We start from the raw sequence: 22,353 nt of genomic DNA, 5'->3' as shown, positions 1-22,353 counted from the left end.
CAAATAGATTTAGTGATATTAGCCTTATAATTGAAATACCTAGATTCCCTGGAACCACTGGTTCAAATCCCAGTACTGCATCCTGCTAAAAATAGCTACATTGAGTCCCATGCACTTTCCTAGGTGGGGGAGGGATTTCAGATTAGACCTTACAAAAAAGCAGCTGTGAATTTTGTTGGAGAATTGTGTATGTCCTTGGTAAGTGTTTTTGTTCTGTTCCAGAAACTTTGGTTAACAGAAAGCCTGGTTTATCCCTATAAATTAGTTACCATATAAGTCTTAGGATTTGTTGCTTTTGCTCTCCTGCCCAGTCTTCTGATTGATCCTCCAAAAAAAAAAAAAAAAAAAAAAAAAAAAAACACACCACACACAACAACACCTCACAGGATTTTGAGGATGTTTATCCAAGTAACAGTTTACTATACTCCAGAACTGGACCCTTCACTTTTCTCTCCTCACATTTGTCAAGTGTTTAATAAATCTTTGCATAACAAAAAGAAAAATACTTCCATCAGAAATTCTTTGATACCCCATCACCTTTCCCAAAGGGAAAAGGTGTAAGGTGAATTGAAACAAAGTTGTTCATTAGACAGACTGGGGGATATTTAGTCACAACATCCAGAGGGGCACAGAAGAATAACGAAGAAAAGACAGGTGTCCTGTAACTGCTACTAACTTGGCAGAGTTGGGACAGATGCAAGATGTTGATATGAGGGCTCAGAACTGGACATCTGCTGGCATGCTTGCTCTATCAGTTCTAATATAAGCTTGGAACATGAGTGCCCTCAGTACCACCAGTTTCCCTTTTGGGAGTTCGTGTACATTAGTTAGGTCCCACCCAGGCCATTAAAACCAAGAGGACTAGCTGCAATTAAAACATCTATACCCCTGCTTTCTCAAGTATGGCTAAATTAGGAGGAATGGGAGGCAATGAGAGCCAAGATGGAGGCAAAGGCAAAGTTGTGCAATCTTGGATATGACAGGGCATCTCAAACTTTGTATCCTTCTCAGAGAAGGAGGAGGTAGGGGAGGAAGGGTGAAACCATAAATTCAAAGTGCTGTGAGGAATTTTTTTTAAGCAGGGGCAGCATATCCCCTTATTCTACATTTCAGCTTACTGGAAAGATCACACATTTTCCTAGATACAGAAGGTTGAGATTTTGGAGAACGTAAGTTCTATTATATGGTCATTTGTTCTTTTGACTAACGTCTCCTCTTTCTCCTAGGCCATGTGACATGTTTTTGGTTTAAAAAAAGTTCCCCCTCCTACAAGTGAGCACATAATACAAAGTTTCCTTAGATCATTACCAAATCAGTAAACAATTTGTTTGGGAATTCTTCTCCATGCCACCCCACACAGTCAAGACTACTAGTCAACATTTCTTAAAAGATTTATTAAAGTATCATTTATCACAAATAGAGAAAATATACAGATTAGAAGCATGCAGCCATCATCTCCCACATTTAAGTAATTTCTGTATGCATTTTTCTTGCATTCACAGCATGTTGTAAAACTTCAAATGTTAGTGCCAACTTCACTCTTCCTGAAAATGTTTCAAGGCAATAGATAACAAAAACAATAAGGTAAGATAGTGTGAGAAAAGTGCAAAGTAAAAAATATATATATATACACACACACACCACATTCAAACCTCCCTCCCAACCTCTTTCCCCCCAAAAAAATGATTAAAGAAAGGCAAAACACCCATTTTGCTGGTAGATCAGATTGTCTTTATGAACTACTTTACAAAAAAGTACTCTACAAATTAAGGGCCTGACCTGCAGACATGTATGCCTGTGGCTAACTTTACTCATGTGAGTTGTTCAGTTGATGTCACATGAACTACTTCACTCATGTAGTTCTAATGTTTGCAGTACAAGACCATACGGCAACAAACATGTTTAAGACCATTAAAGAGAACAAAAACTAAAGCAAACAGGAAAAAAGTTACTGCCAGATGTGTTTTGCTTAGTAGAGTTATATCAAACATCTTTTAACAGAAAGATTTGCTCCTAAAGCCCTGAATATTTAAGCAATTTTGCAAGATTAAAAGGACAAAAACCCAAGAAGTTGGTACAGATGTTAACTAACGTTAAGTACAGTTGCTTCAGGCAGGTATGTAAGGAGGTGGGGGTTCCTTCTCAGGCATCTTCACTGCCATTTCATAGGTTGGCAGGACATACTAGAAAATAAAACCAGTGAGGTTAACTGAGATTGCAGAGGCTTTTAGGAGAGGCCATATCAACTTGATTCTCTATTGCAGACAGATTTTAGAGTGAAACTCACAGCAAATGTAATGCCAGAAGTAGCAAAAGCAGCTTATTCTTCTGCTGAATCTAAATCTCAGCCACTACCTCTATTCCATTTTTATCCTTTTCTAGTAAGCAGTAAAGGAGCTAGCAGGGAAACAATTTCACCTCCCATCCTCCCAAGAAAAAAGGTCAAGAAACTGGAATTTTAAATTAAAAGTTGTTGAAAAGACATTTGTCAATATAAATTGACATAAGATTTTCCAATTCTGTGAGAGTGTTTGATAATTATGTTCAATTGTGTTTCTGCTAAAAAACAAACTATAAACCGTGTAGGCTAGATCCACTTTGGGGAAGGGTTTCCTGGGGGTGTGTGCGCGCGTGTGCGTGCACCAGAAGCGTAAAATAAAGATAACTAACATAGCTTGGTGTTGCAGATCTGCATTCTTGGCTTTGAAATACCAATTGATTGTCTGAAACTACTGCATTCTAGACTCTGAAAGTATGTTCACTTTGGTGAACTGAATTCACATCACCCTCTATGCTCATATAAATTTCATGCCACTATCTTCTCCAGTGGTCACTAGCAGCATCCAGTCTTGCAAAGCTAATGGAATGCTGCTACTATGTGTATGGGATAGTGGTTCCTGAACTATAGGAACAGTGTGCCCCAGAGCTCTCATAGGTGGCCCACAGAACAAAAACGTTCTGATAACCAAATCACAGGGACTGAGGTTTGGGTCCCGGTATGGGTTCTCTTATTAAATAGTTCATGGAACTAGAAGTCTGGAGAACCACTGGTACTGCTGCTGAGTCATACAGTACCCACTGTAACTAGAGCTATAATATGTTAACTAATTTTATTTGCTGCTCCCAATAATCCTAAATTATTTCTCTACTAGATCTAATGATCACACTTCCACAGGAGCTTCATTCAGATGTTCAGGTACTATGGTGGTGGAGTTCATGTACGTACAGAGACAGAGATAGCACCTTGATATGGAAACTGATGTAACCAGATGAGTGTTTCTCCCCTCAACTCCAGCATCCTCAGAATACAGGGAGGAACTGCTCAGTTTTCCATAGTTAGTGCCTATATTACTCCATTTGTTTCTAATGGTGCATACTGGAACTGAGAGAGAACTTCTGGCCAGCACTGAAGAGACAATGATCTGTTATCAGACAGCTAGTGCACCTGGATCGTAGTGCTGTGAAGTCCCATATCTACTAATCCAAAGAATTAAACCAAATGGAGTCTAGTTGATGGACAGGGGGTAGAAGCCCCACCATCTAGAAACTAATGCTATCCTTGTATGCCCAGGAAAAAGCAGAGGAAGCTCTGTTGTACTATTGACATTCTTCAAAAAGATCAGGTGCTGCAGGCCTTCTGGAAGTCCTGAAACAGCTGCCATTCAACAGTGGTCCTTTGTTTTCCCTGAGCAGTTGAGGCAGAGTCAGAAAAATTCTACAGAAATTTAAATAAAATCTGATGCCTCCAGATTGACATCTTCTGACCTATGATCAGAAAATTAAATGCATGATGCATTGTCCAACAGCCTCACAGAAATGTGAAATTAGGGTTCCAAAAGCATCCTTCATCTGAGGAATATTCTCATTTGCAGAGGCATGTATATTACTCTCCAAGCCAGCGCTGCAGCATTCACACAATTTATTGCCTGCCACAACATCAATATAGTCTTGTCAAATTTAAATACTGCACTCAAAAGGTCTTCCATGTGTTACTTTAAATCAGATTCTCTTTAATGCCTCTGTACAAGGCGGTGGATATAAATACATTTATTCACCTTTTACTCCATTCCCCGATTTGACTCATTTCTTTCATGTACCGTCCATGGGGGCTCAGACAGAAGCCAATGCAGCTATAACTCAAACTGGTTCTCTTGAGAGGGTAACATTGTTTAATTTTAGAAGTACATACAGACATCAAATCAATTTTAAAAATAACTGGCAATTTGTTCCTTTGTCTAAGGAAGAGACTTTACCTGTGGAGGAGCTTCAAATGCAGGGTACACGGCTATCTCAGGCAAGTTTCTGTTGCTGATGTATTTATAGCAGTTCCATACACAGTTAATTAGATAAGCCTGAGAGATGAGAGTTATATTTTAATAAATAAAATCAATTTGCTTTAAAAAAAAAATCAGCTGACAGAAGCAGGTGCAAACTTCTTGAGGTCACTGGAGTTTTTTACCCTCAGCAGTAAATATGGCCCAAGGTATTTAACCAGCTGGCCTTGTACATTAAATGTCCCCACCGAAGTCACTTTCTTAATGAACAAAAACTACCAAAATTTCAGTATATGCTCTACATGTAGCTCACACATCTCTAGAGAACAAACATCTCCAGCACATCAGAGAACAATTTTAATCCCCTTCACCTGGTTGTAACACACCAACTCAGGGACTGGAGTGCATGGAAGCGCAACACCGTAGTAAAAAGGACCTCACAGATAATTCCTTCACTGGGTCCCTGACTAAGCTCCCTCTAAACTGCATGGCCGTGCAGCTGCCTATTAAGTGCCATGCAGGCACTCAGGGCTGTATTGGGGAGAGATGACTCTCCCCAAGCCCCGGACCTGCTGTGGCCAATGGACAGGCACCCCTCCCCTAGCCCCAAACCTGCTGTGGCCCAGGGGAGAGACACCTCTTCCACCCCCCAGTCCAGGTGCTGCTGCAGAGAGCTGGAAGGGAGTCCCTCTCACCACTGTAGCCCTGGGGAGCCCCACTGCACCCCAGGCTCCTCATTCACCAGAGCCCACAACCCCAGCTGGAACCCTCACCCTGTTCACCCCAACCCCGAGCTCCTCCTCCCTAGCCCCAGCCTAGAGCCCTTAACCCCTGCACCCCAACCCTCTGTCCCAACCCTGAGCCCTTCTCCCTCCCGCCACACCCACCACTCACTCTCCAAACCCTTTGGCCGCACCCAACCACATGGATTTTGTGATGTGCACTAATATGGAGGTGATCTCAGATCACCTCCATATTGGTGCACATAAAATTCATTCTGCAGATGGGTGGGAAAAATTAGAGGGAACACTGGTCCCTGACCTGTGGGAGAGTATACAAAGCCTGACTATTAACACTTAATAGTTTTGGTGGGTTTATTATTTTTCTCACCTCCCCCTCACCCCCAAAACCATGTGATGGAAGGAGGCAGAGATGAGACTGTAGCGAATCCTGGCATCCTAGAGTGCTGGGAATGAAAGAGCAGAGATTAAGGGTTTGGGACTGAGAGAGGGATGACTTAAGTGCCCAGACAGGGGGCTAAAAGAAGCAATGCTGTGAGAGGCCAGGGAGAAGAGAAATTATTCTGTCAGGGATTGGAGTCTAGGAAGTAGGTCCCATGGGTGAAGGAGGCAGAGAGAAGGGGCACCAAAAATGTCTTAATGAAAAAGGAAGCCACCACTCTCCCTATCCCAGAGCAGCAACACCACTGCAAAATGTAGAGGGATAGATTTGAACCTAGTTTTGTTAGGGACCTGAACTGGGAGTTGCTTTTAGGCTCTCAATACTGTTTAAGAACCTGAGGGGAAGAGGAAAAATCAAAATAAAAAACCCACACACCAGCAGCTTTAACAGCCTGTTTTCTCTTATCTCCAGGAAACCTGATGCCCTTTTAGTACAAGTGTGTGGCTCAATCACCAGTTATACATAACTTTTTATTTTTTTTAACAAATAAAAAAGTTTAACTTTATTTTATTCAGACTTGGATTGTAAGCATCTTGGAGCAGGGACTGTCCTTTTGTTTGGCATTAGTACAGCGCCTGAGAGTAATCTATGCTTTGGGCTCCAAAGGGCTACCATAGTAGAAATAGTAACACATTTGAAATTAATGAGTTATATTCTAATAGAAAGAACCTACTCCGAGTTTGCATTATGTAGTTATTTGTGCACTGTTCAGGTGGCTGAAGGCAAAATGACAGACAGTTTAGTGAAGTTATGGCCCAATAGCCTACCAACGCATACCCTGTTTGAGCTTACTGAGATTTACATTCATGCACACATGGCAAGTGTTTAGGGCCCTGCTGTTGGTATGTACATCTGTTTTGTTCTGTTCAAAAAAGCTTCACTTGCCACTTGCAAGTTATTCTAATACAGCAGAATCTCAGAGTTACGAACCAACCGGTCAGCCACATACCTCATTTGGAAGTACACAATCAGGCAGCAGAGACAAAGAAAAGTAAAGCAAATACAGTACAGTACTATGTTAAATTGTAAACTACTAAAAAATAAAGGAAAAGTTTAAAAAGATTTGCTAAAGTAAGGAAAATTTGTTCTTGTTTCATTTAAATTAAGATGGTTAAAAGCAGTGTTTTTCCTGCTGCATAGTAAAGTTTCAAAGCAGTATTAAGCCAATGTTCAGTTGTAAACTTTTGAAAGAACCAGAACATTGTTCAGAGTTATGAACGACCTCCATTCCAAGGTGTTAGTAACTGAGGTTCTACTGTATAGAGTTTCAAAGAAGACTCTAAAAAATATTAAGGAAAAATTTGCATTTGCTATTTCAATTTTTTTCCAGAAGACTTCCAGAGACTAATTTTGTTCATTCTGGTTCCACCCTTTCCACACCACTCAATGATTTTAAGACATGGTTGCACCCTTGTTCCAAACTAAGGACTGCAACAGAGTCATAGCTGGTGACTGGGTTTGATCAGCTAGTGTGAGCACATGCATGCCCTACTGTCCCTTCTACTCTGACTAGCTTGTTATTGTAGGTAGGCAGGGTCATAAAGCATACATGTTCATAAATATATAAATTTAGAGATATATAAATTTAGAGATTTATCTTATCTTCTGCTCACAAAAAGCAGCCATGAAGAGCACACGACTATGAACTGGCAGCTCTAGTTTTAGGTGTACCAGCCACAGAAGTATTCCTTTATAGCATAAAGCCTTAATTCAGTTTCTTTCTTAAACACACTGGGGCATTTAAAAAAAACTACATGCATCTCCCCCACTCACATCACCACCCCTTTATATATGGGCACAGGGGTTGGGAGGGAATAGAGAAGGTCCAATCAAATTCAGGAACACACTAGAAAAGAAATTCAGAATGTGATATACAATATTAACTAGCAATTTTCCCCCACTTGTGTAAAGTTTAAAAACAAAGATCATGCATGAAGTGCTTTGTCTAATTATACCACTTCCCTGTGAGCTTTACTGCATACGGATGCAAATTTAAAGACAGCACTTGAAGGTTTATTTTTACCCCCTACTACACAAAAACCTGCGCTTTCTACAGCCCTATTCCCAATAAGCACAGCAACTAAAGAAGTTTAGGTATCAACTTCACTGTGCCAAATATGAAACTGAAGTCATCCTCCAATTTAAAAATCCTCAAAATATAATGCAAGATGCTAAATCCAAATTATGAATAGTTTGGAACTACGTATTAGTGACACTGCAATACACAAACTTCTGAAAAGTAACATTTGTTATTTAAATAATATAAAGTATCTAGTTTACCTTTAAGATGATAAATAAGGCAAAAAACACCAGGACAACGAACAATATACAGCTGGAGTCAAGTGCAAGGAGGTCATCTTTGTAAGGCAAATCTGGCTAGTTTAAAAGGAGAAAAAAAAAATCCAGATATCAGTGTCAAAATCTGAGGCTATATTCACACTGATGATTAGCTCAAACAGAGGGGCCCAAATCTCCCCTTCATGGATTATTTATGTGAAAGAGCTAGGAAATGTCTCAAGTTCTCACTCTCTTCCTCCAGGGATAATTTGTCCCACCTCAACCCTGAACTGAGTCTGCAGGGGAACCACCAGAGAAAGGGTCAGCTGCAGAGAGGTCTTGTGCTTTCAAATCACCACCAAGTCCTTCCCTCAATCCCATGGCAACAATTCACCATGGACCACCTTCAAAAGCAGCTATGACCCCACAATCCCACTCAGGAAGAGTGCAGAAGGAGAACTTATGCAAGTTTATGCCAACTAGGTCAGAATGATCTTGTGCCAGGCTGGCCTGCAAGTTGAGGGTGGAAAGCAGGTGTCCCCCACCCCTAATCTCCTACAAATAACAGAGGCCAAATTCGTTGGATCCAGAACTCCAGTTCCCATGCCAGACCTGTATTTGAGTGGAACCCATTATATTAAGTTAAGCATGCACTTGTATACCTCTAAAAACTGACCTGAGGGAGTTAACGATTTAAGTCATTTGAATCTACGCTACCTACCAAATCTAGCTTGTCATTAGCTTTGTGCTCTATTTAATACCTGAAGGGGACTGAGCCTTTCTTGGACTGGCATGTCAAATGCTTTAGTGTATTTAAAAAAAAATAACCACAGACCACACTCCCCCTTATGAAAACCAAGATTGTCACCTGTAAATTAACCTAATTAACCAGACACTTACTAACTCATCCAGATAGTCTTTGATTCTTGGCATGTAAGTAAGAGAACTGATGGCAACCAGGCAACTGAGGACAAAGTTAAAGAGCTGGTAACAGAAGAATGGAATGAGCCAGCCCACTCGGTGCTGGGGGGGTGAAAAAAAAAAAAAAGAAAAAAAAAGTTTGTTAATCTGAAAGTCAAATTAGCCAAGTTTAGAACTGAATGCCGTAATATACTTACAGCAATCGCTCCATACACCATCATTGCACTTATTGTGAACAGGAGGAGTGAGATGGCGAAGAGAACACAAGCATTTTCTGAATTAAAAATGGGAAACAAAAGTTAACACACCACTTTACAGTTTTGGTATCTAACAGGCTTATAATTTCAGTATTTCCAATTTGAGCACACAAAATCTACCTGTTGACTAGCCACACCCCATAATCAGTTTATCCAACTGTTTTCATTTTGTTTTTGCACTCATAGCTACATGTTATAAATAAGCAATAGCAGTCTGTATTATAATACCTTCCATACCATTCACCCAAACAGTTAATTTGGTTTTATTAAACCAATCCACAACAGTAATTGTTCATATGAAAACAGGACAACTTCCACCATACCTATAGCTTTAAGTTACTTGATCTCAAATCAGTAGCCATTGAAACCAAATTGCTCTTTAACAGAGCATAGTGCCATACTCTGTAGAAGGTACTGCTGTTTAAGTAGCAGAAGAGACTTAAATTCAAACGAAAGCCACATGGTGGTAGTATTCAGGCTATTAATGGGGGTCTGAATAATGAAGATTCTCCTTTTGTGTCATGTAAATTGAGAACATACAATTGCCATCTGCAAACTACATTATGTTCATCCTTTTATTGGTCACATAAATAATTCCTTATTTTGATCACAGAGACAGAAACTGATTTGACCCAGTTTAAGGAAACTGCAACAGAAAGATTAATAGCCTTATTTTTCTGAAGTGTTGATCTACACTTCCCATAGAAGACAAGACAAGAGGTGCTTACATGACTTCACATGGAAATTCCAGGTGCTCAGCACCTCAGGAAGTAAGCCCATAACAGGTCAGATCAAGAGTTTTGGCTCCCAGATTTATACTCATGATACTACCTGATCCACTACATCGGCCTCACCTCATTCCAATCCAAACACATTGCCATCTTTCCAGCAATTTTTTTTTTTTTTTTTTTTTTTATGAGTGGGGAGGGGGAAGAAAGCTTATAAGTTATGGAACCATCAGGCTATATAACTGACTAACCATGTGGTCTTATAGTCACCCTCATCTTTACTCTTCCATCCCACAATCCCTTCCATCTGTTCCTGAGCCTCACTTTTTGTATCATCTTGAATTCAGGTTATAAACTTTGGGACAAGGACTCTGACTTGCTTGTTTTTGTAAGGCATCTGGTACACTGAAAACCACCACACAACTCTATATACCAAATACTGGATTATATAATGTTACACAGTTAAGCAAATGATGAAGTCAGATACCTACAAAGGTGCAATCATTACACCATAAGCTTTGCTACTGGCTCAATGATTGCATCTTCAGATTATACACACACACCATTTATTTTTCTTTGTCTGTGATTCTAAAACAAATTTTTTAAAGTATCAAACTATTTCTGCTATGAATTCTCTTTTAATAGTTTTCCCTGTGTACCATTTCATTCTTATTAGTTCTTTGATTGTGTCAAGATGACTTTGGTGAATCTGTCCTGCATCTTCTTTAAGTGTTCTTAGCATTCAAAGCTATTCAAGTTTTCTATTTTCAGTACATTTTGTTCTTACATAAGTTATTCAGACTCATGCACAATAGCTATAGCTGGCTTCTGAAAAAAGAGCCATGAAGTCTTTGACGATCCAGATCTTTCTGTAATAAGGTAAATCAAAGTTCAGCAAAAGAGACAGCCAATTTGGTTTTCAATGTAATTTAATCAAATTAAAGGTACTGGTAGGTAAAAAAATAATCAAGACAAGGATAGCAAATGTCTAATTGGAGACTACAGGTATCTGCCAACCTACAAAGTGGTAGAGAAAACAGCAGAATCTACCCCACAGATTTGCTTTCAAGTGTCTAATATGTTGAGAGAGATATGAAGTCAAAACACAATATGTAAGTTTTACTTAAGAGGCTTTCATAACACTGATTTTTTTTTATTTTTTTAAAGCGACAGCAGAGTAACCCCTGATAAGCAGATAAGTTGATAAGATAAGATGATAAGCAGAGGTACACATTTGGCAGATGAGACTTATTTGAATAATGAATTACACAGTAGCAATGCAAGATGTACTAGGAGAATGCACACTTGCCCTAGTTTCTGCTAAGTAGTAATCTGGGCACTTTGAAGTTAGACACATACCAGCCATTCTCTCCGAACCATAGTAATTACCAATGACTTCATACTGTATGTCAACAGTTGGCACTGAATTAGGGTGGGTCATTTCCACAGTCAGCAAGATGCCCATCAACAAGTTCACCACCTGAGAAAGATACTGCAGTTACTTAAGTTATTTAGACTTACAATATGGCAGATAAAGATGTAATGTGTGCTTCAGAAATCATTTTTCTGATGGTAACACAAACTCTGGCCTAGTCTACACAAGAAAGCCGCACACAGTCAACTGAAGGTGTTATTTTAAGCCAGTTTGAACTGGTACAAAAAGCTGGGTTGGACACTCTTGTCTTGATTTAAAAGTCACCCCTTAACTTCAGCCAGTGCAACTTTGTTTAGAAGAGGCCTTTGACTCCCCACACCCTCCCACTTCAGATGAAATAAGGAGGCGGGGTACAAACTTTGAAACAATGCAAGGAAGAAGAAATCCATCTCATGAGCTGATTAGAAAGAGTAGAGTGAAACCAAGGAAAGAAAAGAAGGTATAAAACATGACACCATAAGATACCTTTTTAAAAAGGTGTTTCTACTTAATGCACCTAACTGACAATGCTACAATTAGATATGGCACAAGAGTAGTTTACAGCCATCCTACTATTCATTTAAATTGCAGGGGGTATAACAGCACAAGTATTTTTCCACCCTAGCTAGTAGCCTTAGTGGAGGGAGGCAGGCTTTGGGGAGGGGAAATTAGATACTATTGGCCCAATCCACCTCCCACGTGACTCAATAGAAAGACTAACTTCAATGGGAACTGGATCAGAACCTATATAAAGGAGGTCAAGAGAGGGGATAAATAGCAAAAATTTAAAAAAGTGAAGTCTTACCCCACAAGATTCAGTAAGATTTGATTAGATATACTTCATATACCCATGGTTGGTTGTACGCCCGAATGCTTGATAACATTTGCTTTCTTTATAGTATTGCTGCAGCCGGCTGAATCATTTAAAGTCACTATTCTGGTTTAGAGTTACTAGGTCCCAGTGTTTCAAATAAATACTGTTTAACTACAGTAACTCCTCACTTAGCATTGGAGTTATGTTCCTGAAAAGTGCGACTTTAAGGGAATTGTTAAGCAAATCCAATTTCCCCATAAGAATTAATATAAATATGGGGGTTAGGTTCCAGGGATTTTTTTTTTTTTGCCAGACAAAAGGCATCATATACATTTTAAACAAGCAATTTAACACTACAATCATTGCCAAGTATGAAGTTTGGTTGAGGTGGTGCAGTCAGAGTGGAAGAGGGTGGATTGTCCAGCGCTCCTCTTGCTGAACTTGAAAACACACATCTAGAGATGGTTGTTTTGCTTTCTTTCGCGCGCCCCCCCCCTTGGTAAATTTCTTTATAGCAAGTCATTAGATGACCAACTCCCCTAATCACTTTGAAGCTGCGTTCCCTGTCAGGATCACCACCACTCAACCCTCGCCCCCCCCACTCCACCCCTTCCCCCAAGCGCCCATCCTTGACCTGCCTCTTCTCCCTCCCCTCCCCCTTTACTTTGCACGCTGCATCCTCACTCCTCCCCAACACAGCAAGCCAGCTGATTGCCACAGGCAGAAGGTGGGGTGCAGGGTGGGAGGGGGAGCCTGCATGGCAAGTCCTTGCTCTGGGTAGGACAGAGGGGGGAGGAGCAATCAGCTGGCTGGCTGAGTTTAGGAGGCAGGGGGGAAGGAGTGATGACTCAGCACGCAGGCACACCCCCCCCCCCCCCACCAGGGCAATCAGCTGGTTTGTGGTGTTCAGGAGGTAGGGGAGGGAGTGGGAGCCTGCGTGCCAAGTCCTTGCTCCTCCCCCCTCCTAAACACTGCAAGCCAGCTGATTGCCATGGGCATGAGGCAGGGGCAGGAGGGGGAAGGTGTTGATCTGTGGGGTCTGCTGGTGGGTGGGCGGCACTGTGGGGGGGAGGGCACACATAGGGAGGCTGCCAGCTGTGGAGAAAGCAGGCAGCCAAACAATAGTGGAGCACTGCACAACTTTAAATGAGCATGTTCCCTAATTGATCAGCAACGTAACAACAAAACCATGTTAATTGGGCCGACTTTAAGTGAGGAGTTACTGTACAAGAAAAAAAGAGCCAGTTTAACTGTGATTAGTCTAGAGTAAGATAGGTTTCAGAGTAGCAGCCATGTTAGTCTGTATTCACAAAAAGAAAAAAGGAGTACTTCTGGCACCTTAGAGACTAAAATTTGAACATAAGCTTTTGTGAGCTACAGCTCACTTCATCGGACACATTCAGTGGAATGCATTCGATGAAGTGAGCTGTAGCTCACAAAAGCTTATGCTCAAACTTGTTAGCCTCTAAGGTGCCACAAGTACTCCTTTTCATCTAGAGTAAGGTAGTTTGCAAGAGCACCCAACAGTATTAGATGTTAGTAATTAGTTGTTAGAGTATAGTTTCTGATATTCATCTCTAATGTAAACAGGAAAAGTCAGTTTGAAAGAGGTTTCTTGGATGACAAAAATTGACAATTTCCCATTATTCATTCAGAAAGACCTGCCTCCACTGGGATGTATTTTTATAAAGGCGGTCCAGGAAAGCGTGGGTTTGCAGTTTCCAAGTACTTAAACTGGATTTTCCCCTGTTTGCTGGTCAAGCTCTGGGAGTCTGATGCAATGGTAGCAGATTAATGCACAATTACAGAAGTCTTCTGTAACCAGAACAGCTCATTAGGAAACTGAAGTTGCTTGTTAAAATGTTAGACACCACAGTTCATACCAGTTAGATGTGCATTTCCCACATTTTGAAAGTTAAAATGCATCTGCTTAAGTTTTCGGGGGGGGGGGAGGGGGGGGACAGTACACATGCTGGATAGTTTATCCATTTGCATCGTACGAGTCTGCTATTTTGCATCTTTCTGTACCTTTGTTCATCTGTGTCCTCACTGCTTTCTCATATTTCCCACCTTTTCTACTCTCCCATGATAAGCATCATCTCCTCACTGCTGCCAACGCTGTCAGTAGTCTCACTAAAGCTAACCCCTTCATATGGAGAGGCATTTTTAATAAATAATATGTATAATCAGGGTATCTGCACTCTGAATATCTATATACTGGGAAACTAGCTTTTTGGCTTTGAGAACTTCTTAACCCCACCTTCACAAAACTAAAAGGCTCATGTAACCATTGCCACTGTTTAAGATTCAGTTAAAACTTAGGTTAGCAGTATAAAAAAGCTTCACAATAATACATTAAAGCTCAGCTTCCATCATCTGCTATTGTAAGCCAAAGCTTTACAAACACTTCAGTTCTAACACCTAAAGTAAATCAGTGGATTTGCACTCAAAATGCTCATTTCTAGTGCATTAGAATTCAGAAGTCATTACAAAAGCAGGTCAAAATGTGTTTGTAAAGTCATGATTCCAGTATCCAAACACTACTCAACTGGGACAAGCGGTCAGATAAGTCCTAATATTTCAGTGAAAATTACCTTTGGTTTCATTAACTGCATTCTAAGTATTGTAGCTATATTTTATTTTGTCCACCCAAACTGATGCAAAGAGGGTGACAAAGATGGGGAGTATGAAGTCTTACAGATTTTATTTCTGATCAAGACTGACATTTGGATTTTGGACTCTTTGTGACTGATAAAAAGTCACAACCCACCCATCTCTCAAAAATAAAATATTAAAAAAAGTCTGGTGTGGTGATTCTATTTGTACTGCCAACTGAGACACCCAGATTAGATTTCTAGCCCTATTTTCTTGTTACCTAAAAAGTCAGACTGGGGGTGAACTACATCTACTGGGATAAGGGAATGACACAATGCTCAACAGAAGCTTTTCAATTAAGGAACATGAATGTCTCCAAATGAAGAGTCCAGTCTTACCCTCCTCATCTGAAAGAAGGGTAGCTTCTGTTAAGATGGAGTTGTAATAGCTGAGAGTCACTGTATGTTCTGGACTACAAACCTGTTCAGCCATGGAGTCCACACACTTTAGGCCTGGTTATTAAACTGAACATTTTTAGGTCAGGTGGAAAGGGAGCCAGAAAACCACTGCAGGCAGCATGCATGTGGAATCTATAGAACTGAAGGACAACCTCATCCAATTTTATTATTGCCACCCTTGCCCCAGTTTGTGGGTGTTGAGGAAACACTTTGGAATGCACAGGAGCCTCCCGACCCTATTCTTGCTAAGGAGTAAAAGAGGCTCAGTTTTGTGTTCAGAGCTATATTATATTAAGATGAAATCATACTAATTTCATACCTAACACTTTAAGACATTTTGTTTTTAAAAAGTGGTATTTCACTCTGTACATGTATTCAGAACCACCAGTCTCAAAATAAAATAGTCTGCACATATACATAGCTCAAGAAAGAGATGACTTACCTATATTTTTTTTTTACTCAGAATCCAGTGGATAACAGAAGCTATTAAAAATGCAGCAGTTCCCACAAACTGATAGGAGGTATCAGTTTCTCCTTCTACTTAAAAAAAAAAAAAAGAGGAAGGACAGTGTGGTACCTTGACAAATGCCGACTTATTAATGGATACTACGGTCTCACTCTTGGGCCAGTGTTTCCAGTTCCTAAGCAGACAAGTACTTCACTTTCATGGCTCAAAAGACCTAAATTTTAGGTTCCTCCAAGCATCAGATTTACCCCATGATAACATAAGTAACTAAGTTGAAAAGTGAGGGTTCTTATTTTCCTATGAGGGGGGAGAGAAAGAAACTTCTACTCCTCTTGCACTCCCCTCCGCTTCTCCTTATTTAAAAAACTAATTTTCCCCCTCTTAAAAAAAAAGTTATTTTCCACTGCATGCATCCAATGAAGTGAGCTGTAGCTCATGAAAGCTTAGACTAACAAATTTGAGCATAAGGTGCCACAAGTCCTCCTTTTCTTTTTGTAGTTATTTCCCTGCATCTCAGACCAAAAAACCCATGTTTGAAATAAAAAAAATATTTTTGTAAATTGTTAAGATTTGCTCATTACTGAATGCAATTGAACCTTCAGAAGCGGAGAAGTTTAACTAAACAACTGGATGTTCACTAGAGCGCTCAGACGAATCCTAAAAACCAGGTAGTAACTGCATCACTGACTGAATCACCACAGCTTGTTGCCAAAAGGAGATAGCATTGTTTCAGTGGGAGCAGCCATTATTTTTAGTCTGTTTATTGATCCCGCCAACACAATAAATATGTTTCCTGTCTCTGGAAGCTGCACGCCCACTGAGAAAGCCTGTGGGAAGAAGGAGCTCTAAAAGCTACATCTTATGATCATTTGGGGGAAGGGAAGGAAAACCTCCTAGCTGTCACAAATGGTTATTTATAGGGAACTATAATGATCCTGAAACTCAAAATTACCACAAATCTCCCAGGAAAGTCCCTGGGCATTGTTAAATATCTAGGTGGTGGGTAGGAGAATTCAGGCCCAGATCTTCAAAATGTATTTAGGCTTCTAATTTAGACAGATTTCAATGAAAGTTAGGAACCTAAATAGCTTTGAGGATCTGGGCTCCAGTTCCTAGTGAAGAAAATAGTAAATTTTAGAACTAGACTTCTGAGAGCAAATGTTTTGAGTATTTGTTTACCATTCACTTATTCTGCTTTTAGGCATCACCTTTGTTTGACATATATCCATACTGGTTAAGTCCCAAACTACCTAAAACAGTGGTCACCAACCCAGTTGATCGTGATCGACTGGTCGATCCTGGAGATTCTCCCAGTCGATCACTATCTCAGACTCCTAAAAGTCTGGTGGTGCAACAGGGCTGCTGCTAAGGCAGGCTCCCTGCCTGCCCCGGCCCCGCTCCGCTCCCAGAAGCGGCCAGCACATCCCTGCGGCCCTGGGGGAGAAGGGGCAGTGCACCCCTGCAGAGAGGTATAGTGCACAGAGCCATGTTGTCCCCCTCCCCCCGCCAGGGGCTGCAGGGGCACCCTGGCCCCTTCTGGAAGCAGCATGGAGCCAGGGCAGGCAGGCAGCCTGTCTTAGCCCTGCTGTGCTGCCAACCAGAGGGAGCCTGCACCCCAACCGCTTGAGCCCCCTCCCAGAGCCTGCACCCCATACTCCCTCCTGCACTCAAACTCCCTGCCCCAGCCCAGAGCTCCCCGCCACTGCAAACCCCTCAGCCCCAGCCCAGAGCCCACACCCCCTCCTGAACCCCAACCACCTGCCCCAGCCCAGTGAAAGGGATTGAGGGTGGGAGAGAGCGAGCAAGGGAGGGGGAGGGGAGATGCAGTGAGTGGAGCGGGGCCTTGAGGAAGTATAGATCCTGGGTTACTCTTAAAATTTAAAAAGTGATCTTGTGCATAAAAAGGTTGGCGACCACTGACCTACAGTGACTTCTAGTCTCTAGATAGATTACCAGAATAGAGAGAGTTTTCCTCATTACAGCCATTGAGGAAGTATAAAATCTGAAACAAAGTTTAACACTGGAAGAACAAAGAATGTCAGAAATTAAGAACAGCTTGTATTTCAACTCAACTATTATAATTTGATCTGACAGCACCACCTATAATGAAGATTGCCTGACACTTTTCATTACAAGACCCTCAATTGCCTTTAAAATTTGCCACACCAAACGCTTGGACTTAAGGTTTTCCACGCGAGGTATCTGCCTTCAGCTGAAATTTTTGGGAACTTTCAGATAAAATGGTTCAGCAATTTCCGAAAACAAGATGAAGGAAAATGTAGTGTTTTGCCTATGTTAATAATAATTCTTACAGCGATTGCACTGAGAACTTTTAGCAGCTCCAGGCTTTGGAGCAAGGATGTTGCATTATTGGCATGGATGTGCTTTTTGTAAGCCTCAAGGAAATTTGAGGTGCAATGGGAGTAGAGGGGGAAGAGGCAAGAGCTTGGGGGGGGGGGAGGAAAGGAGGTGAAGAGGGGGCAGGGGAAGACAAACAGAAGCAGAGAAGGACGTCCTACAGGAATTGAGACAGAAGGAAGGGATTATAACCACTAGAACAGAGGTTCTCACATGGGGGTGGGTGTGAGAAATTTAACAGACACAAAGAAGAGGGACCATAATCAAACAAGTTTGAGGACCACTGCACTACAGTACACTTCTCTCCACAACCTGGAATGGAACCAAGCAGTCATGGGTCTCTACACTCCTTTGCTGTCAGCAAACAGCTGTGAAGCCCACCAGCAAAATGTTGATTGCCCCCACACTAGTGGCTGGTACACACTGAGGATGACAATCTACTATTGTGGTCAGTTATTCCATTAGCTAAGGTGCCAGAGGTGATGTGGATCGAAAAGGTCCAAACTCCATTGATGACCCAAGTTGTGGAACCAAACTGCCCCCCCCCCATGATAAAAAACCATCCAATTTCCTAGAAATTCTAGGAAATTAGGAAATCTAGAAACAGATACACCAAGAAGCAATTTTGATAGGAACTGCCATTTTAGCCCTTCTGTCTGTATATTTTCCCCCACCCATATTTTCAGTTCCTCATTCTCTCTGCACACTCAACATTTTGTATTAGTACCCCAAGCTTCTTTATAATTTCCCCCTCATACTCTCTCTGACCCCCCCACCCACTTCCACTATCTGCTCTTCCCACCTGTCCTGCAATGCCAGCCTCAATGACACAGAGGATGGAGCAACAGTTCTGGGCTACTGTTTTCCATTTCCTCCCCCAGCCCAGAAGCTGGGTGAATGACTCAGACACCTCCTAGGAGACTAGTTACTTTATAACCCTACTTAGCTCACTCCACACTAGTTTCTCAAGCCCCAGCCCTAACTTTTAGTAGCATTTTCAGATCACTGTCTTATTCGTGACACTGCCTCAACTCCCCCAACCCACGCCCAGAGCAAAGGTCCTACCTGTCTGACCAAAAGCACCAGAGACTGTTTTGGAAGGGCAAACAAATGGCAGATTAACTACATCGGCATCTATTCCTCCTCCCCTCCTAGATTTCATCAGTGTTCCCCAGAGATCTGTCGGTGGCCTTTTCATTCTCATTTTCTCTTGAAATCTGCACCTATTTTCAGAGCTTTATCAATATTACCCTAATATTTAGGAGCACCAGTCATGGACCATCTGTTGAAACAGATGAAAAAAATCTACATAAAAAAACAGAAAATAGACAGAGGAATAGAAGAAAACAATGAGGCAATATTGATCAACACACCAACTGCCAAACCATTGTCAAGTTTTTGTAAGCATCTCAGCAAAGGAAAATAATGCATTAGTTTTGCATTTTTTATTGGAAACCTCTCCCAAGCATGATGCGCAATATGGAGTAACCACAAAGGTGCTTTCTGGAAAATTTAACAAATGGGTGACTGACAATAGCATCACTAGCTGGTTGAAGCAGGGGAAATTTACATTTTGATTGCATTTTGTCAATTTTTGCTTTTAACTTGTCCAGTATTATAATCTTTTAGCCACTCAAAAAAAAAAAAATTACTGCTAGCTCCCTATCACCTCCTGATGAAATTTAACCTCTGGCATAACTTTCATAACCCTTCACAATTTAGCTGTCTCTTATGTGTTTGCTCTTTCCCTTGTGTTTCCTTCACTGGTTTCCAGTGCTTGCTTCACTCATCATAGTTTGCTCACAGAGTGACCCTACATGTCCTTTTCCTTTCACCCACTTACGCATGGCTGGCTTTTTTGGAACTCCCATTCTGATCCTGTCCTCCAAAGCATCCACTCCCTCCTCCAGGACCCTACTCAATCCTTAATTCTTCAACGTTTATATGCTTCTAGACATTCATTTTAAAAATCTCATCATGCTCTCAAAGGTTACATCTTAGTCATTCAAGCAACCATACAATCTTATTGTCCTACCCTCCACCTACTCAGACCACCCCCCCCCCCCCGTGGGTCATGTCTTGCGGTTATCGTTTAGTAAGACAACGTATCCAGCGTTGCTCGGGACACAGAGAACAGTCCCTGCTCTGGGACACCTACACTAAGAAACAGGCCAGAGAGTAGGGTGACCAGATTTTATAGGGACAGTCCCGATTTTTGGCTCTCTCTTATATAGGCTCCTATTACCCCCACCCCCGTCCCGATGTTTCGCACTTGCTGTCTGGTCACGCTCCGAGAACAGCCCGAGGGGCTCAGGTGAGTTAACAAGTGCGGCGCCACTTTTCCCTCCTCCCGTGAGATAAAGCGATGCGGGGGCGGAGGGTCCCCCGCACTCTGCGGGAGCGGCAACCCGGGGCCCCGCACAAGCAGCGAGTCCCCGGGGGCGGGGGGCCTGAACGCGAACAGGGCCCGGCTGGCCCGCAGCGACTCTGGCCCCACCGGGCGCCGCCCAGCCCGGAGCCTGGCGAGACGCGCAGGAAGAGCTGGGCGGCGACTGGCCGGGGCAGGGGCGAGGACAAAGGCCCCTTCCCGAGGCAGGAGGGGGGCGGAAGGAGAGAGGATTTCACGCAGTTTCACAAAAGGACTAGCCACAGCATACAGGCCACCAGGCACCGTCCACGCACCACAACACGGGCAACCACGTCTCCGCCCCAGGCACGCATGCGCTGTGCTGCCTACTCCTCGGTAGCCTGCCGGCCCAGCAACGGACGAACTCCACACGCATGCGTAGTGCGAGACCCAGGGAGCGCACCCCCTCTCCACCGCACAAGCGCGCTAAGGCTGAGGGAGCCCCCTTCTTTCCCCGCGGGGTGCGGGGCCTCTTACCATGTACCACGTCCCCAGGATGATGGTACCGGTACGGACATGGCAGCAGCCGCAGCAGCGGGTGCTGTAGAAACGGCCCCGGGCCCGGCTCCCCTTGAACGTCATAGCGGCGGCAGCAGCGCCTTTCCCTCACACAGGACGCTCGCTCGCTGTCTCAATCAACGAGGCCCTTCCCCCTCTCCTGTGGAGAAGAGAAGCGTAGCCCAGCTGCCGTCTCACCGCCGCTCTGGCCAATCAACGGCGAACAACGGGAGCGAGGCGGAAGAGGGGCGGGGGCGTTACCACGGCCACGGGCGATTGGCAGCCGACTCCGCCAATCGTCGCACAGCATCTCTGTAATGTGGATCAGCTGCCTCCGGAAAAGTTCATCAGCGCTCCTGGAGAGCAGCCAGGAGCGGAGCTCAGAGGGAAGGGGCGGGGCTTGCCTGGGAGGGGGCGGGGCCCAACAGGGCAGGAAGGGGATACCTGCATAAGGTGAACTCACCTAGGCAGGGGGAGGGGCTCTGTGGCAGGGGGAGGGGCGAGGGCAGCTGGGATGCAGGTGACTGGTCCTGTTGGTATCCAGGAAGTGGGCGGGCGGAGCCGCCTGGGCGGGGCAGTGACTTTAACTCCAGCCCCTGGATCCAACAAAGGGGACGCGTGTACACAGCTGTGCCCCGTTCCGTGCACACAGGTATCCTCTACGTGGGAGCCATGCCACCCTGAGCCTCGGCAGCACCAATCCCCGTCTCCCAAAGAGGCTGAAGGTGGTTCCTTCAAAAAACCCAGCTCCTTATTTTATTAAATAAACAAGTAACTGCTAATGTAAATGTTTATCAGAGTCGATCACATTATTTGATGAAATGTCTAAATATTTAATCTTACAGAAAGATAGTGGAAAGAGCGGGGCTTTGAGTGTGGACTGGACTTTCCTTAAAATGGACACAAACTTTCAGAGTAAAAGCAAAATATGAATACTATATATCATAGAAAGGAAACCCTTTAAATAAATTACCCCACACAGAAACATTTTCCCTAAGTGACTTGCAAGATAAAATCCTAGCTCCACTGAAGTCAGCAGCAAAACACCCACTGAATTTAATGTGACCAGGATTTTACATATAGTTTATTAGGAAACTAACTTTTCCACTGAGATATACTCTTTTGGAAAGAGAGGGGGAAAATTACATTGTTCTGAGTTCAGGTATCTCTTGCTTCAAATTCCCTCATAAAAATCAATTGCTCACATCAAAAAAAGAGACTAATTCTGGAAAACTTGCATTTTTTTTAATGTTTGTCCAAATAAAATGAAACACTTTGAACTTTGTGGCTTTTTTATTATTCTTTTTTTACTGATCTAACACTGTCACCTTTTGAGTCCTTTAATGTGATACTCCAATCCCATATACTTTATGTAATTAGATTATTATACCTTGCCTTTTACTGGTAAGAAGCAATTTAACTCATCTCCAAACTACTTACAACAGCTGGATCTGAGGGTGAGGGTTAGTAGGCAGGTGAAATATGAAGTGAGCTGTAGCTCACGAAAGCTTATGCTCAAATAAATTTGTTAGTCTCTTAAGGTGCCACAAGTACTCCTTTTCTTGTTAGGTGAAATATGGGAGTTTTAGGTATAGGGAACGTACAACAGAGGGTCATGTAAAGCTTTTATTAACATGAGTTTGGATGCCTACTTTATTCACCATATCTTCAGGATTTTTGGATGTGACACATCACAGAAAAATT

General features: G+C 42.6%; 1 protein-coding gene across 4 annotated transcripts; it reads right to left on the bottom strand.

Annotated features, from left to right (window-relative positions):
• Positions 1-1,375: 1,375 nt before the first annotated feature.
• On the bottom strand, positions 1,376-20,883 carry LAPTM4A (lysosomal protein transmembrane 4 alpha). Of its 4 annotated transcripts, XM_037894014.2 has the most exons (8): positions 20,629-20,883; positions 10,999-11,119; positions 8,852-8,928; positions 8,634-8,756; positions 7,737-7,832; positions 4,254-4,352; positions 2,093-2,183; positions 1,376-1,544 (listed from the first exon to the last, which is right to left on the bottom strand). In XM_037894014.2, the coding sequence occupies exons 1-7, from the start codon at positions 20,731-20,733 to the stop codon at positions 2,109-2,111; spliced, it is 696 nt and encodes a 231-aa protein (XP_037749942.1). In that variant the 5' UTR covers positions 20,734-20,883; the 3' UTR covers positions 1,376-1,544; positions 2,093-2,108. The 4 variants fall into 4 exon arrangements, with proteins under 4 accessions (XP_037749942.1, XP_043398159.1, XP_037749941.1 ...); XM_043542224.1 differs by having other exon boundaries at positions 1,376-2,183; positions 20,427-20,806; XM_037894013.2 differs by lacking the exons at positions 1,376-1,544; positions 2,093-2,183 and adding an exon at positions 2,330-4,150.
• Positions 20,884-22,353: the final 1,470 nt, after the last annotated feature.

The sequence above is a fragment of the Chelonia mydas genome, chromosome 3, assembly GCF_015237465.2.
Source record: "Chelonia mydas isolate rCheMyd1 chromosome 3, rCheMyd1.pri.v2, whole genome shotgun sequence".
NCBI lineage: Eukaryota > Metazoa > Chordata > Testudines > Cheloniidae > Chelonia > Chelonia mydas.
Note: the sequence above shows the minus strand (reverse complement) of the source record. Positions and strands in the feature narration are given on the sequence as shown.